Raw genomic sequence first — 18870 nt, forward strand, 5'->3', positions numbered from 1 at the left:
AAATTACAAATACTCTGGAATACTAGAAGCAGACAACAACCTACACACAAAAGTTAAAGAACTGACAGAAAAGGAATATACCAAAAGACTGTGGGAAATCTTAAAATCAAAATTAAATGATGGAAATGCAATCAAGGCCATAAACACATGGGCAGTCCCAGTAATTAGATACCCAGCTGGAACAATAGATTGGATCCAAAAGCAATTAGAAGAATTGGATCAAAACTAATGAACACGCATCATTCGCTACATCCAAAAAATGATGTGGACAGATTATATTTACCATGAAAAATGAGAAACTATGGATTACTGCAAATACAACAGGTAGTAAAGGAGGAAAAAAGAAGCCTAAATGATTACTTAAGACAGTGAAAATGGAGAATATTTGGAAAACAAGAGAAACAAAGGCTCCAAGAAACAACAATTTGAAAATACATTAAACAGCTGGAAAAATAAACCACTAAATGGACAACATCTGAAAAATATTGATGGAAAGCATGATAATAATTCAACATGGACATGGTGGAAACCATTAAGAAAGAAACAATAAGCCTGAGTTTTGTTGCATAAGAACAAGCAATCCAAAGTAATGTGATGGAAACTAAAACTCAAGGAATTAGTGCTAACAGCAAATGCTGACTCTGCCAAGAAAAAGATGAAGCTGTGTCACACCTCATCTCCAAATGTCCAAAGACTGCAGAAACATATTACATAGACCTGCTAGACTGGCAAAATTAATGCACTCGTCATTATGCAAAAAATATAACTTGTCATCCTCCAAAAACTCATGGGAATACCAAGTGGAAAAGGTGTCAGATGGGACTTCTGGATCCAAATTGATAGCCACCTTGAACATAACATACCAGACATAGTAGTAACAGAATGAAAAAAAATGTATGGATCATTGACATTGCAATTCCAAGGGATGCAAGAGTTGAAAATAAAGAATCGGAAAAACTAACAAACTACAGAGATCTGGCAATCAAAACATCTTGTTTGTGGATGAAACACATTTCAGTGGTCCCCATAGTCATTGGGGCTGTGGAAACGATATCAAGAAATTTCACACATTATTATAAGCAGTTGCAGATCTCAGAAATAACACCATCAGAGCTACAAAAAAAAAAACAGCAATATTAGGAACATCACATATACTCAACTGGTATCTGTTATATAATACCAGTCAATGGTTTTTCAATTTTGAATAATATGCTGTCAGGTCAAATTGGACTTATGTGAACCCTTTCTAGGGTTTTCTAGGTAGACAATACTCAGGAATGGTTTACCATTCCCTTCTTCTGAGGCACTCTGGGATTGTGCAGGTTGCTCAAGGCCACACAGGCTGGCTCTACTCAAAGGAAGTACAGTGGGGAATTGAACTCCCAATTTCTGACTCTGCAGCTAGATATCTAAGGCACTGAACTATCCTGCCAGCTAAAGTCCTTTGTAGGAGGGATTAAGTAATTGCTACCTTAATAATCTTTTCTTTCACCACCGTACTCAAAACTACTTTTTTCAGAGTTGCTCCTGCAAAGACCTCTCCATCTACTTAGGAAAAGCATGAGAGCAAGAACATTGTACCGGTAACTATTGTATGACAACCACATGTGTTGTGTTTTTTTTTTCAATGATAAAGACACAGTACCCAATTTTTACAGAATAAACTAGAATTAGGTGTGAAGATAACCCTTCTTTGGTGCTGCCATTTAGCCCTCTTTTTAAATAGGGTCAGATTAGCACTCACACAAAAGAAGCAAGGGGCATTCTTTAAAGAATTTTCCTTTTAAATATCTCTGATAAATTGAAAATGAAATCATCAGCCACATGGGAGAGGAAAAGTTATATTTATGCTACTAATTACTGAACATTGTTATGATAATACAGACAAACTACATATTACACAGGAATGCCAATACTAGTTTGCGTTATCAGGAATGTTCAGACAAATACTGCCAGTTTACATAAATGTTCCTTCAGCACCAAAGGACAAATTCTGTAAAAATGCAAAAACTGATCAAATCAGATTCTTTAATATCATTAGTACTGATAATAATATGTAGTAGCCATTCTTCATGTTGTCCCAACCTTAATCCCACAAAATCTGATCACCAAACTGACAGGGGATTCTGCCTTGAGCATGATGCCCACAAGCATATAGGGCAGACTGGTCCATATCCAAGATCACATCAATCTTCTGGGAACTTAGAAGAAGCCTCTCATGTTGTCCTTGTCCCCAAAACATTGAGAAGAAGCACAGCTGCTGCACTGTATAAGTCTACTTCATTGCAAGATGAAAGAGACAGACTCCCTAAAGAGGTGTATAAAATTTATCTGGGAGATGACTGGATTGGTGTTTATCACACTGAATTTTGGGCAGGAAAAAGTAACACAGAAAACTACTAATCATGCCTGCCTGTTGAGACAGGCCAACATTTCTAGCTGCTTGCCAATTGTATCATGTGCATGTTTGTCTAATGATCCAGCATGATAGGTAGTTGACTGATATTGTAGTCCTATGCCTGTTTAAGAAGTCACCGGGAGAAGTAATATGGATTTTGTTGTCATCAATATGCAGGTGACACGCAGCTCTATCTCTCGTTTTTCTTTTGTCTTATTTTAATTGAATGGAGAAATATTCACTCATTGTGTCCAATTTAAAATGACCTTATTCATGATCGACACTCTGTTTCTGAGCACTTATTGTCCCTGTTGCCAACAAATGAACAGCTATCAGGGACAAGGACACCCCAGAAGTTTCAGTATTTAAAAACTGTAGAGCAACTTCCCAGGAGAGATCCACCAAAATTCTCCTTTCTTCCTAATAGCACAACCCTTAAAAGTGAAATACTACTGTGTTTTTGGTACATATTTTCACATAAATATACACAATCTTCAACCTAAGACAACTCTATTCCCATGGGCATTTTCCAGTTGAGTCTTTGTGCCAATGTTTTTAATCTATTCCTGCTGGAACGATTCTGATGATGATATTTTAAATACTCCTTATTCTATTACAATTTCTGTTTTTACTGCAAAGCAACCTTGAATCTGAGCTTATTACTGAAAAGTGGAGGTATTATGTCCTGAAACAGATTTACCACCTCAGTAAGAACAATTCTTTGCTGGAGATGACAAACTGTAATTTAGCTTATATTACAGAAAATGAAAGTTCTTTCCATGAGGAAGAGATGTCCAGAGAGAGAAGTGTCACCTTATGTTTCCTTGACTGTCCTCTACCTGCGCTGATCTGTGCTGAACTTTCTTCAACCTAACTGATATGGGGTTGTTGATATCACTTCCATCCTTCCCACCTCCTTCTCTTAACTTTCTCTGAGATGACAGAGGAGGCAGCCCAGGTAGAAATTATCTTTCCTATCTCAATGTATTTATCTAATAAATATTGTCCTTTTTTTTATCAGAAGGTGGATGTGATTTTTTTTTCTTCCTCCAAAGGGGGAAGTGTGGTCTGCTAGCCATTCCAGTATATGGGCAATTCAGTGGTTTAAATATCTGGCTGCATAGCCAAAGGTTGGGAGTGCAATTCCCCACTAAGCCTCATTGGCAGGGGCTGGATTCAATGATCCCCTGGGTGCCTTCTAGCTCTGCAGTTCTAAGATATTATTATTATATATAGGATCTAAATCTACAGGATAACTTGGCTTTTGTTTATTGCTGCTAATGTTATAGGTTAACAATGGTTGAGCATGAGCCCCAGTGGTACATGTTTTGTAAGTAAGATCTTCACTGTGTATATTTTACTACAAAAAGAAACTGACATTCTGACCAGCCTGTTGACATCAGTCTTCGGTTAGAATGCCTCTTCCTTCCCAACTTGATATATATATATATATTAGTGTAAGCTTTCATGGACAAGTCCACATTATCAGACTGATAAACTAAACCAAACCATGTTTTTGTCTTTTTTTAAAAAAAAAACTTTTTATTTCTAAAGTAGGGAGTCAAGAGATAAAAGGAACAACAGTCAAGTTTGGCCTTGGAGTTCAAAATGAAGCAGGGCAAAGGCTAATAGAGTTTTGTCAAGAGAACAAGCTGGTCATCACAAACACTCTTTTCCAGCAACACAAGAGGCGACTCTACACATGGACATCAGCAAATGGGCAATACCAAAATCAGATTGATTATATTCTCTGCAGCCAAAGATGGAGAAGCTCTATCTATACAGTCAGAAAAAAACAAAACCTGGAGCTGATTGTGGCTCTGATCATCAGCTTCTTATAGCAAAACTCAAGCTTAAATAGGAAAAATCACTGGGCTAGTCAGGTATAATCCAAACCACGTCCCTTATGAATACACAGTGGAAGTGAAGAACAGATTTAAGGAACTAGATTTGAGTGCCTGAATAACTATGGATAGAGGCTCGTAACATTGTACAGGAGGCAGCAACAAAAATACCAATCCCAAAGAAGGGCAGTGCCAAAGAATGTTCCAACTACCGTACATTTGCAGTCATTTCACATGCTAGCAAGGTTATGCTCAAAATCCTGCAAGGTAGGCTTCAGCAGTATGTGGACCGAGAACTCCCAGAAGTACAAGCTGGATTTTGAAGGGGCAGAGGAACTAGAGACCAAATTGCTAACATGCGCTGGATTATGGAGAAAGCCAGAGAGTTCCAGAAAAACATCTAGTTCTGCTTCATTGACAACGCAAAAGCCTTTGACTGTGTGGACCATAGCAAACTATGGCACGTTCTTGAAGAAATGGGAGTGCCTGACCACCTTATCTATCTCCTGAGAAACCTATATGTGGGACAGGAAGCAACAGTTAGAACTGGATATGGAACAACTCATTGATTCAAAATTGGGAAAGGAGTACAAGGCTGTATATTGTCTCCCTGCTTATTTAACTAATATGCAGAATACATCATGCGAAATGCTGGACTGGATGAATCCCAAGCCAGAATTAAGATTGTAGGAAGAAATATCAACACTCAGATGTGCAGATACCACTCTGATAGCAGAAAGTGAGGAGGAATTAAAGAACCTCTTAATGAGGGTGAAAGAGGAGAGTGCAAAAAATGGTCTGAAGCTCAAAATAAAAAAAAATTAAGATCATGGCCACTGGTCCCATCATCTCCTGGCAAATCAAAGGGGAAGATATGAAGGCAGTGACAGATTTTACTTTCTTGGGCTCCATGATCACTGCAGATGGCGACAGCAGCCATGAAATTAAAAGATGCCTGCTTCTGGGGAGGAAAGTGATGACAAACCTCGACAGCATCTTAAAAAGCAGAGACATCACCTTGCTGACAAAGGTCCGCATAGTCAAAGCTATGGTTTTTCCAGTAGCGATGTATGGAAGTGAGAGCTGGATCATAAAGAGGGCTGACCGCTGAAGAATTAATGCTTTTGAAATGTGGTGCTGGAGGAGACTCTTGAGAGTCCCCTGGACTGCAAGGAGATCAAACCTATCCATTCTGAAGGAAATCAACTCTGAGTGCTCACTGGAAGGACAGATCCTGAAGCTGAGGCTCCAGAGAAATCTTACTGGAAAAGACCCTGACGCTGGGAAAGACTGAAGGCAAGAGGAGAAGGGGACAACACAGGATGAGATGGTTGGACAGTGTCATTGAAGCTACCAACATGAATTTGACCAAACTCTGGGAGGCAGTGGAAGACAGGAGGGCCTGCCGTGCTCTGGTCTATGGGGTCACGAAGAGTTGGATATGACTTAATGACTAAACAAGAATTTCTATTTTGGTTTTGCCTATAATGCTTGCACAGATTAACTTGACTGTCCCTTCTACAACTTGTAAGTTAAGGTAGAGGTAAAGGCTAAATTTTAATCATGACCTTCCATCTGCTTTTGGTGCCCGGTTTACCCCTGGAAATTCTGTAGTAAAAATATATACACGTATCACTGGAAAACATATAGCTCCTTTCTTACAATTGCTAAACTACAGTGAGCAGCAAAAATTCCAAGAAAGAGGGACTTCAGTAAAGTTCCTTTTGGTAAACCTTGCACAGTTAGGTCCAAGAGCCACCATTTTGACTTCCTTCAACATAGCATCACTCCCACAACACTGCAGAGAATTAAAATGGCAACTCTTGAACCTGGAGCCAGCTGCCTTTTCTTAAAGGGGAGTACAATGAGCAGCAGGCCCACTGTGACACTGGGTCCTGCCAGCTGCCTGTGTGCTAGTCATGACTATACACATACTAGTACAGAAAAAGGCAAGACTTCCACAGAGGAAGTATTATTTGGAGACACAACAGAGGTTTGGTATCTTTCAGCCTCCTGCAAATTGGTGCCCTCCAGCTGTGTGGTAGGAAAACTCCCACTGTTCCTAGCAAACTCTACACTGACTAGGAACGATGAGCATTGTAGTCCAACCCATTCGTGAGGGCGCGGGAAGTCAGCAGGAACCCCGCATTTGGGATCAAGCCGTACAGAAAGGTCCTGTGCGACTGTGATTGTGGTGCAACAAAAGACTTGGCCATAGTGTGGGAAATAATGAAATAGGGTTTGGGGAGGGTAAGGAAAGGGGCAGGCGGTTCGCGCTCTCTCCTTTCCTCTAGAGGGGAGGGAAGGAGGGAAAGTCGGCCAGGGCTTCTTGCGACAGCCCCACGCCTGTCAGCTTTGTCCTGCAAGAACACAACACGCCGTTCCTCCTTCCTCCCGGTCCCGCTAAGCCGCTCTCACCTAACCCCGCCAAGCGGGCAGCGAGCGCGCCGCAGAACCTGACTCGAAAGGAACTTGAAGGCTGCTGTTGCCGCCGCCGCCGCGGCCATGGCTCCCGACAAGCCGGGGAACGAGGAAGCGGCCCCTACCTGCCCAGTGAAGAGCGAGCGTCCTTGTAGGGGAGGCTCGAGTGCGCGGCCGGGCCTCACGGAGGAGGAGCTGCGGCCAGGAGGGAAAGGAAGGGCGGGCTTTGGGAAAGGGCGGCCTCTGCCGAGAGTGGCTGCCGGGGCGCGGGGGAGGCGGCGGCGCTGTGGGAACGGGGAGCCGGGCAGCGCGTTGGCGTGGCTGGGGTGGATAGGACTGGGACGCGGCTTTGAGACGGGGAGGGAAGGGAGAGAACCGCGAAAGGGGTGCTTTTGTGAAAGAGCCCTGGGAGTTGGGACAGGAGAGTCTGTGCCCGTATGAGACGGTAGGTGGAAGGAAAGATACGTGTCCGAGGCTTGGTTTATAAAGGCCGCGCGGGAAACTCTTGAACCGGCATAAGCATTTCACGCGTTGTCACGTTTGAATAGGCTGAGCCTGACCAGCTCGCGGCGGACGAAAGTTACTGGCGACTGGTTTAGTCCGGCGAGGCAGCCATATGAGAGAGTACGTACTATGTCTTAGCAAGCGCCGTAGCGCTCACTAATGGCTGGTGTGCGTGAAAGGGAATTGTGACAGTGAATCAGAGAACAGTGAAGTTGGAAGGGGCGCACAAGGCCATCAAGTCCAACCCCCTGCTCAATGCAGCAATACAATCAAAGCATATCCGTCAGGTGATTATCCAAAAAAATTTTAATGCCTTCAGTGTTGGAGCCCTCGCCAACTCCCGAGGGAACTGGTTCAGTTGCTGTACTGCTCTGACAGGAAGTTTTTCCTGATACTCAACAGAAATCTGGCTTCCTGTAACTTGAACCCATTGTTGCCTGTCCTGCACTCGGGGATGATCAAGAACAGGTCTTGCCCCTCCTCTGTATGACAGCCTTTCAGATATTTGAAAAGTGCTATCATATCACTCCTCAAGTCTTCTTTTCTCAAGGCTAAACATGCCCAGTTCTTTTAGCCTTTCCTCATAAGGCTTGGGTTTCCAGCCCCTTGATCATCCTTGTCGCCCTCCTCTGAAATTGTTCCAATTTGTTAGCATCCTTCTTGAAGTGTGGTATCCAGAAGTGCACACAATACTCAAGGTGAGGCCTAACCAGTGCTGAAGAGCACTGACTAGCACCTCGCGGGATTTGGAAACTATACTTCTATTAATGAAAACCCGTCTCTACCTGTTGAGGAGTAAGCCCCACTGAGTTAAGGGGAGTCATTCCCAGAAAATACTGTATGTGTCCTTGTAATTAATCTGTTAGAGGCCAGGGAGCCCAATGGAACTGTGTTGTGGTTTAGACCCAGATGGTGGGAGTTTGATCCCCCACTGTGCCTCCTTGATGGGCTGGACTCAATCCATAGGGTCCATTCCCGCTCTGCAATTCTAAGATTATTATATGTAAATATCTAGGATTCGTTATTGTGGCGACCACCCATGTCGCTCATGCAATTCATATTCATGAGCTGATTTGCATGAATGTATGAGAGGGCTGGAGAGGTGGTATCAGCAGCTACATGAAGCTGGGCGGGAAAAGGAGGAGTCAGATAGGGCTGGTTAGTCAGAGAGGGAACAGATACTGAGAGAGATGCTGTAGAGCTGATTAGGAAAATAGGTAGAGAAGCTGGTAATGGGATTGCAAGAGAAAAGAAGTATGGACTGAGAGAACTGTTGAATTGCTTATGTATAATGTGTATCTGAGAAACTTCTGTTATTATTCAACCTGCTCCCCTTCAATAAATAAGTTCTGTTTCTTTTCACAAGACAAGTGTTCTGACATACATCATTTAAATTCTGGATTGTGGTGGCAGCGAGAGGAAAACGCAATGTGAGCCTTTGTGAGGGAAGAACAAAGCAGGGGCCATGAGGGCAAACACCACAGTTATTATCCACGGTTTTCTGTATCCATAGGGGCTTGGAACAAATTCCCAGCTGATATGGGGATGGTACTGGACTCCACTTTTTTATCCACACTTCCATCATTCTTAAATTTAGAGCACACCCTTGGGGTGGAGAAAGTTGGAGCTATCTGATTCCACTTAAAAGGTTTTTATTTTTAGTGCAATTTATTTTATCTCCCACTTGGACAATCTTTGTTCACACTAATAGATGTTTCTTTTCCTGGGTTTTCAATCACTCTAATTTGTCCCTTCAATTAATGACATTCCCCTTCCCTACCTTTTCCCAGGACTCATAACTTCCCTTTTTTGTTAAATTAAGTGACACAGCACTACAACAATGCATCAGCCTAGCATAATACACATATTATACCTATTATACCAAACAACACCTCCACTGCATTAGAATTTCACTGTGTCAGTTATAGATACTATTTAAAAAGAGAAAAAAATAGAAGGGGTATCTTCATCCTCCCTTTTAATGTGGCAACCCACTGAATATGTCACAGGGTTGTCATCTCAGATAACACTGTCTATAGCTCTATTTGTGTGCTAACTAACCATCTGCATGGGCTGCAGACAGGATAACTAAGAGCCCTCTGAATCATGCAAAAAAAAAAAGGTGGCCCTAGCACTGTGCCAAAAAGGAGCAGGACAGCTCTAAAAAGGGGTGGAATAGATCACTCTTAAGTCAAAACATTTTAGATGCTGTACTTTGATTTGAACCAAACAGCACCAAAAGCAGTTCAAAGCTATATGCCCTTCTGAACACCCCCATAGTCATTCCAGATGAATCATTTGTCATGGAGAGTATTTTTTGCTATTTTCTCCATGTGACCGTTTGCTCTGTACATAATTTTTACAAACCATTCCTTCATCTTTTTTTTAAACAGCCTATTCACCCACCTGAGAGTTTGAACCAGAAATGTATAGCTCCATTGCTTAAAGTGAATAGTATAATTTCTTCTCTTAAGGTTTACATTAAGGTTATATGCTCTATGCCTTTCAATTACCCATAGAGATAACTCACAGTTCAAGGAAGCACTGGTGCTTTATTGAAATAGTGTTTCTGGAACAGTGATAAATATTTGATGGGCCAGAGTAAACACTGCAGGTGCTTTTTTGCTGCATGGAAGTGTAATAATCCATGTTTTACTCACAGATGGAAAAGGTCAAACAGTGCATTTATTCTTCTGTCTAAAAATACAGGAATGACCTAATTATTAACAAGAAAAGACAGGAAAAACCTTGTATTCCTAGAGGAAAGAATAGTACTTTATATGGATTAAAAGCCAAGCATCATTTATTTGAATTGCATGTACATGTAGAAGAGAATTTTACTTGTATCACAGCAAAATATAGCTATTGGTTTTGTACAAACAGTACATTCTGGGGCTCAAAAGACAATAATCAAATTCCATGTGTAGGATTTTTTTTAGAAGAATTATGCATTTATAGAGAAATGATTATCTGTCTTATTTATTATTGACTTGATGGCACATCATCATCGTTGTTGTTGTTGTTGTTGTTGTTGTTAAACATCAGACACAGTCAAAATTATAAAAACATTGATTGCCATTATATAACAGATACAAGTTTTAACCAAAAACCTAAGTATCTGTTAACTATCAGCACAGTATGTATGCTGTTCCTAATATTGCCCTTTTTTGTAACTCTGATAGTGTGATTTCTGAGATCTGCAACTGCTTATAGTACTGTGTGAAATTTCTTGATATTGTTCCTAATGACTACAGGACCACTGAAGTATTTCTTCCAGAGGCGAGATGTTTCAATACTATCCATTTGTTTTTCTTGAGTTACTTTACAATCATTACTACTACTGCTACTTCTACTACTTATTTAATACGTGTCTCCACGTTCAACCTGCACAAGGTAGTTAGTAAAAGAAATAACACTTACCCTCAGAGATTCGAATGTTAGCTTAGTTTAGGCAACAATCCTAAACGCGATTTCTAGGGAGCAAGATCCACTGAACATAACTTAACTTGCAGTCAATCCTAGGCATTTAGTGTAGAATTACTGTACTCCATTCCTTTTTTCAGGGTGTCCAGATGTTGATCAGACTATCAGCCTACTCTTTTGTTAAAGCTCTTCCTTTTTCCCCTCACTTTACAGAAAATTTGGCCTATTTGAAAAAAGTGCATTCCATAGTTATGGATGGTCCGCAGTGGTGCTCTTTTACTTCTCCCAAGAGGCACGATTGTAGCTGTCAAGTGACAGCAGGTGAATGTAACTGCTCCTTTTTTCACTCTTACTTTTGTTTTTAAAACACTCTTCTAATTAAAGTTTTTCTGGCTGCAATATTTTTAAAAATTTGCATTGTACTTAAATGAAAAACAAAAACAAAGGTAACTGTGTGGATGCATGAGAACAAAACCAGTTCCAAAGTCTGCAGGCAGGCCGTATTAGGACTCTCTGCAGTTCCGGAAACGGGAAAGCTTTCTTGCTATTGTTAAAGTGTCTCATATCACTATAATGCTTTTCTTTCCCAAATGACTTTCTGATCACTGCTGTTTCAATAAAATAGCTATTTTAATTAAAAACTTCCAATATGACACAAACCCTCTTTTAATACTATATTTCATGGGAAGTCTAACTTAAACAAATGAGCACTTAGCACTAGTTAAACCTTTTTAAAAGGTTGGTCAGGTTCCTCTCACCATCACACCCCTCCCCCCCCCCCAGTTTCAATGTCAGCTTACTGGTGATTGGAACATAGCAAGGCTATAAAGCAATATCCCTCACAGTGTGAAAAATCAGGTGCAATCAGTTGCCTTTATAGTGCTATGAAGAGCAATTGTTCAGATTAAACAAGGCTAGAATTGCATTGCACAACCACTTTTTCGGTTTCTTAAAACAAATCAGATTGTGACAATGTTCGTGGTGACACAATTGGATCCCTAAGAGACCAGAAATTTGCAATTTGCTCCTTCCTTTTAGCTTTCACATCTGTGCCTTTTTAGGCAGTGGGCCTACTCTGGAAATTAGCAATTGACAACAGAAGTTTATGGGAACATATTTCTTCCAGAAATTTTTGGATTTCTCTGGTTTAAAAAAATGCTGCATCTGTATTATATCATCAGCACTTAAAATAAATACTGAGACAAGCACATGCGGTGCCAAAAAAAGTATATCAGGTTCTAATTGGATGTTGCCTTAATTTACACCTGACTATATTAAGGAGATTAAATTGATAAATACTGTAATATTTTTAATGATTAGGTCTGCTGTTTAAGGAAAAGACCACACTAGAATCTGAAGAGTTTTCTACTCTATGCATCCTTTACCTCTCTGGAGTTTGTACCCTGCTTAGAAGGCTTTGCCCCTTCAGCCACTTTTTGCTTACTCTCCCTTTAGAATATGACAGCTAAAATTCTGGTGCTTAGCACAGTAAATTGTACCTGGAGTAGGCTTATTGAATCAGTGGGGTTTGGTGGGTCAGCTACTCCACAAGTTCCATTTATTAGGGCCTATTCTAATGCAATTTACTTCACTAGATGACAGTGTTTCAGCCAGTGACTCCTAACATTTCCTTTCCTTGGTCATTTAGCATGGAGAGTTGAGGTTCTGAGCATCTGACGGGAAGCAGTTTGGGGAATATCAAATGCAAAGCAGCACTATTTTATCAGTCTTATTAAAAGTCCTTTGTGTCCAATCCAGGACTTACTGAATACTTTCACAGTAATAGCTGAATTTTCTCAGGCTTTTGATTTGGTAATAAGGTATATATTATTGTTATTATTATTGCATTCTAGGACATAGGTCCAGTTGTAGAGTGAAATTTGATTTGGCCCTTACACTGTAAAGCCTTTGGAGTGCACAAGCAAAAACAAACAAAAAAAATGTTAGTATATTAGCTATTTCACAATCTGCTTTATACCAATAATTTTAAAAAATAAAGAAATAAACTACATAAAAGTACTGATTATACAGCAATAAAAGATATCATTTAGATTTAAGTTGAGGTTCTGAGATAAGTTAATTATTTCATTGATTTAAGTGGGAATAAAGTGCAGTATGTAACACCGAATCCTATGTCTGTTTACACAGCACCAAATCCAAACATGTTCAGTAAGCCTTGAGAACAACAATTAAGGGCAGTCAAATCAATTCAAACTTATAGTGACCTTTTCCAATTTTTTTTTAGGTATAAAGTATTCAGAAGTGGTTTAATTCCCTTTTGGGGGCACACTGGGACTACGCAGCTTGCCCAAGACCACACAGGTTGGTTCTTTTCCCTGGAGGCACAGTAGGGAACTGAACTTCCAACTTCTGTGCCTGGGTCACTAAGCTATCTAGTCAGCTAAAAAATCCTATCCCCTTGTAAATAAACATGCATAAAGTTGAATTGTTAGCTTGGAAGCGAATGACTTGTCCAAAACAAAAATATACACAATTCAGAGGTTTCCACAGTTCTGTATAATTTACATACCTAAAATTAAACAAAATATTTAAAATTTTGTATTTTGTTTAGCCCAAATAAAATTAAAATATGCTATATGTTATGCATGTGCAAGAATTCTAGAAAATATATATCACAGAAGCATGCGGAAAAGCTGAAATTATTATGAATATGGTCCTCCAGCAGCTTGGCTAGATGAACTGTGAATGAGAATGCCATGCAATTTTGTAAACCTTTCTCTCACTTTACTAGGCTAAGAGAGCAAAAGAGGTTATAGGTATTAATTGCGTGTAAGTACACGAGATTGCTGATCCCTTATGTAAATACCTTTGGTACCTGAGCAGCAAAGGTGCTGAACAGCATAGGAATAGAGGCTGGGGTGGGTCTGAGGATGACACGTCACTGACTTTTAGTATGTTTTTTTTAAGAAAGAGAGAAAGGAACCCAGAAGTTCTGAAGATTGGTGGAATGTAACAGAAAAGTGGCCTGCTCATTTATGCTGTACAGTTTTGTTTAAAAAAAAGCAGAAATGAATGTTGCAGTGCATTCTGTGTTTGCATGGCATGTGACAAGAAAAATACACAATCCTGATGAAGGGGTTCCCCCCCCCCGGCTTCCCACTTTTCTTGTTCTGTTATCATATTGTTGTTTTATACATGAGTCATCAGCTAGCACATTATGTTGTCTCCTACAACCTTGCTCTTGTTGTGCATTATTTCTTGGGTGTGTAATCCTGCTCATAAACATGCCCATAAATGTACTTATAAAATGCATCAAAAGGCATGAATACAAATGAACGCAATTTGGGCCAGTCTTACAATATTCATATATTTAGCATGCTCATTATGAAGAATCCAGAGAGAGGATCCATTGAACACTTAGCCACACTATCCTTACTTAACCTGGTGTGAGTGCTTGCCAGATGGGTTCCATATGCTAGTGATTAGGAAAACTTCCAATGAGCCCTTTCTCCCAACATTTTTGAGCCAACTTACGGTAGTCCTTTGGTGCTCCAAGAAGAAACAACAATTTTCAGGTTTTTGTTTGTGGTCGCAGACCAACCTTACAATGAAGAATATATCAAAAACCCACCAAATAGTCAAAACTTCCAAATGCAAGGCACAGTTCTTCAGTACCACCAACCCCTGGTCTGAGTGAAAACACAGCTGTAAAATTCTATTTTTTTTATTGAAAGTATTTCAGAAGAATATACATGTTTACAAGTAAGCTCAAATAAAGGAATAATGATGATAATGATGTGAAGCAATTCCATGATAACAGCAAACCAAAACTCATTCAGAGACTTAGGCAGTTAAGAGCCAGACCCACAGAAATTAAGAAAGAGCTATTTAATTTTATATTTACAAAATAGCATAGTCCCAATGAACACAGTTCTGCAAATTACAGGCTTGGATTACATACTGAAGCAAATACTGTAAGCAAAAGCTGCTTCTTAACTATTTTTCTGGCTTGCCTTATACCCCATCGTCTGGATGGCTCAACACTTTCAACCAATCAACTAGCTAATTGGTAACTTCTGCAAGAGTAACACATTAGATAAAAGGGCTGCTACCAATTTGCATACTAGGAGAATTCAAGCAGGCTTGTTCTCTCTTACATTCCTTACACCTCAAGGTCACGGATAACATTTTTACACCAGCCAAGTTAGCTTTGCTAATTAAAAGGTGCATTCTTTCTCCCATCCAACTCATTTCAGCTTGGCACAGGTTTGAGGAAAATGAATTAACCCCTTCTTTGCTAGTTTCCTCACACCCATAAACAGAAGCAGTTTGATCTTAGAGAAATACAAAGCCTGTAAAGAGTCATATATAATCAACCATGTTCTGTCAAGTCAGTTCTGAGTTATGGTGACCCTTTTCAGGGCTTTCCAGAATACTCAGAAGTGGTTTACCTTCTTCAGGGGATACCCTGGGACTGTGTAGTTTGCCCAAGGCTGCACAGACTGGCTCTTCTCCTTGGACACATAGTGGGGAATTGAATTCCCAAGCTCTACACAGTCAAGTACCTAAACCACTGAGCTACAGCTGATGTAGTACCATAATTAATGCTAAATCTGCCATAAAGCTAGTACAAGTAATGTATAATTTATTTATTTATTATTAAATTTATACCCCTCCCATCTAGACCAAAGTCTACTCTGGCAGCTAACGATAATAGATAAAATAAAAACAAAATAATAAAATAAAAAACAACAGTAAGTAGTAATATAGTTCAAGATGGGAAAAATATTCAAGTGATGATAAGAGGGAAAGCCTGTCTAAAAAGCCAGGTCTTAAGTTTGCTCTTGAAGACACCCAGCGAGGGAGCCAGACAGATCTCTGGGGGCAGACTGTTCCAAAGACAAGGGGCCACTGCCGAGAAGGCCCGGTTTCTTGTTCTTTCTCTCCGGGCCTCCCTCCAGTAACACATACGTTATGCATTACTGGTGTATATGTTCACACATACACACATTGAAGGCCTTTATTTATGAACTATATAGTGTTGCTTGTTACAGGGACTGAAGGATCTTGGCTGTCATTGTAAAATCAGTCCATACAAGCAGTTGAGAAGAAATACATCACCAAGTTATCCTATCACATTTAGCATATAATAGATTGGTGGTCCTGAGATAGTCAAACTGTAAGGAAGGCTGAAAAAAATAGTAATACAATTGTAAATTCTTATAGGAAATGGAATTTTTAAAAATTCAATATCATAATTTTGACTTCTTCTGGAAGAAGGTTATTAAGGCATTAAGGCACTCAGCTGAAAAGCATCTTTCCACAAGCTGATCACACTCTTGTGACTTGACTGAATGCAGGCTGCCTTTGTCCATACTTCTTACTAACTGTTTGGAAAAGGCTAGACTTGGGAAGAATAAAATAGAAATGTTATTCACTCAAAATGAAGGCAATCTCATTTCTCTCCTCTCTGCACATTGTAAAGCTCTAAGAGGAAAAAGTCACCCAAACTGCCATAAATTCCACCAGGAAGTTTTACTGAAGGGGTCCTATTTAAATAAGCTGGAGCAGAGTAGATTGTTCTTGGGAACAGAAATTTCTAGAAAGTACAGTAATAATGCATGGGATAAAAAATAATTGTGAGTGCTTCCAGATAAGACTTCAACTGAGCACTTGTCCTGCCTTGAAGAGGGGATTTTCTAGGGTTTCAAACAATGATCTTATTCATTCACAAGCCTCATATACTCTCCCACCACTTACTCCAACTTTTTTCTCAATACCAAAGAAAAAACCCCACAAACAAACAAAAAACCTGGGGACAAAAGGACAGAATAACTGATGGTACAAGGAGCTCCTGATCTAGAAGCACTCAGATTTCTATGGCACATTAAAGAAAAGAGCATCCATATAAATGTACTCAGTTTTAAAGGGAAACACTAGAGTTTATTCACCGCACTCCACCCCACAATTCTGCTGCTGATCTGTAACTTCCCCAGCAAAGGAAAATTGACTATGAAATTTTTAAAGGAAACTTTATTGGCAACATTCATTACTCAGTGAAACCAGCTTCCTCTCCATCTATAGTTTTATATCTAAGTTTATTTCTTGATCTAAAACTAGGGATGGCGTGGACCTGGTTTCACTGAATGATAAGTGAATAGACTCAAGGTTGCCGATAGATTTTGGCAAATTGTGTTAACACCAGTTGTGTTAACACTGTTGGGCTTGTACCCATTTAAAGAAAGAATAGTGTGAGTGGATATATGGAACCTTGCTAGACTGTTTTTGCAAACCTCCACTGGGAAAACCTTTCTGGCAAAGAAAAAGAATCACTGCTCTTGAAAGTCTCCAGAAGTGGTGGCTCTCCTCTAATGCAAAGCACAAAGCTTGCTGGTATGTGTGTAGCATGCATCCCACAATAAAAACTACAAGTGAACATGTAGTCTGTTGTGTATATTTCTTTGAGTGTTCACAACATGAGAGGGAAAATATTATAAATAAATAGCTGTAGCAGAGTTGATGCTGCCAAAATCCATCGGTGGTCAGACAGTAGATCCACAGCAGATCCACAATAAAGGGGAAGCGTTAAAATCAAGATTGGAAAGTCTAAAGCATGACCCTAACTAGGTAGACACATGGTCCAAGAGAGCACAGTGCAGAGGAGAGACAGCTTGTCTGCTCCTTACAAAAACATGAAAGGAAGTTAAAGCGAGGAAGACTAATACATGGACCTTGGGAATATCAGTCTAATCATAGGTGCAGGAGGAAGCAGAAGTCAAAGGGTCAAAAGGGTAGACAAGCCTTCCTGATATCTACTCTCAAATCTCCCTTTCGGAGAGAGAAGAAGAGAAGATGCCTGGAGAAAGCCCTGCCAACATAGCTGGTTCTAGTTGTGGCTGGGAAATGCAAAATAATGGGGAACTTGTCCCAGAGCTTGACCGCACCTGATTTAGAGCTTTATGTAGAATAGTCACTGTGTGCCATTTTCAAACAATGCTATTGTTTTCTAACAAGTTTTGCTTTCCAAAAAAAGGATACAACTTAATCTAGTTTGCTTAACTGGTTTATTGTTCACAAAAGCTACTGCCATAGGGACAGAGCAATGATAAGGTAGAGAAGGGATGTGCTTGTTACATGAGAACTGTTCCTAACTCCTGGTGGGTTACACTGGCCAGAGCAGAGACTAGGTGGTGGTTACTTTTCCTTGCCTCCAGCTCTAGACTAGACTAAGCTAGCATAATATCCTGTGGATCCTCAAGTGCTGCCATTGGGTCCCAGACTAGTCCACTTGTGACCCTCCTGCCAGAAAGTAGAACCATGGGAGCAGAAGGTCTACTCTATAGCATCCAGGAGACACTCTGCAGCTCCATCAGTGAGCTTAAGATTGCTCAGTACATCTTTACCATTTAAAATGTTACACGTCTTTTTATGTGATTAGTATGTTATCATAAAAAAATTGAGTATTTTAATTTAATATACTTTAGACCTGTCAAGGGGTCAATTACAAAGGAAAATGGAAATGCTAAATATTTTGATAAAGTGTGGATTGTTTACTAATATTACTGATTTTTTCATTGTTATGGAAATGCCGGGAATATATATTATGTAACCCATTCCAACAGTATCAGGCCCAGTAGAAAGACACATTCTAAGAGCATATTGGGTAAGAAAGCTCTTCAGCAGTTGTCTACTACTTTAGCAAAAACGCTACATCTTTTTATGGTTGCCTAGCTACTTGGTGTCTGTGGCTTGCTATGTTCAGATGTAGCCAAATTTTTACAGGGTACAGGAAAAAAATATTTTCATTTGAGAATGTGTGAAAAATGATATGTGGATGGATTTGTTTTGTTTTGTGGAAGCCTGTAACTGAATCTTGTTTTTCTAGCAAATTTTGTTAACATTTTAACTCATTAAGGAAGAGAATATCTTAATATGGTTAAGGCTTAATACACATATTAAGAATTAAGTAGTGTTGACTATAGAGAGTTTTACTTCTGAATAAACATATGCTATAATAGTATTATTACAGCATTCTGCAGTTATTACATACATTTTGGGGAAAATTTGAATATGCTTTGAGCCTTCTCCAAACTTCTTCTTGGAAAGTACTGTCAGTGAAAACCTCAGTTACAAGCCTTTGCACACATGCTTGATCTGCAGTTATCTTCTTGTTGAAAAGAAGCATTTATTTTGCCTAAATAAAAGAAAAATGAAGATTCAATCACAAAAAGATGCTTGCTTTGCTTATCAGTATAAACCTCTCCTTGAAGAACGTGGAGAACATGGTTCCTTAGTAAGCATTTGTTAATAAAGTCAAAG

At 39.7% G+C, this 18870-nt stretch overlaps 1 protein-coding gene and 1 long non-coding RNA gene across 3 annotated transcripts in view; one reads left to right on the forward strand and one right to left on the reverse strand.

Annotated features, from left to right (window-relative positions):
- ECI2 (enoyl-CoA delta isomerase 2) overlaps positions 1–6922 on the reverse strand; it is a 57734-nt gene extending 50812 nt beyond the window's left edge. Inside the window, exon 1 of one of the 2 annotated variants that reach the window (XM_072998578.2) lies at positions 6789–6922. Coding sequence is in view for 1 of the 2 variants with exons in the window: in XM_020789809.3 (XP_020645468.3) it covers positions 6661–6749 (89 nt within the window). In the remaining variant the exon portion in view is untranslated. Of the gene's footprint in view, positions 1–6660 lie in introns of both variants that reach the window. The other variant, XM_020789809.3, reaches the window with a different exon arrangement.
- The window catches only part of LOC140706849 (uncharacterized), a 62124-nt gene continuing 50139 nt past the window's right edge, over positions 6886–18870 (forward strand). The window contains exon 1 of the long non-coding RNA XR_013545170.1: positions 6886–7108. This is a non-coding gene — a long non-coding RNA (uncharacterized LOC140706849). The remainder of the gene's footprint in view (positions 7109–18870) is intronic.

The sequence above is a fragment of the Pogona vitticeps genome, chromosome 4 (assembly GCF_051106095.1).
Source record: "Pogona vitticeps strain Pit_001003342236 chromosome 4, PviZW2.1, whole genome shotgun sequence".
Lineage (NCBI taxonomy): Eukaryota > Metazoa > Chordata > Lepidosauria > Squamata > Agamidae > Pogona > Pogona vitticeps.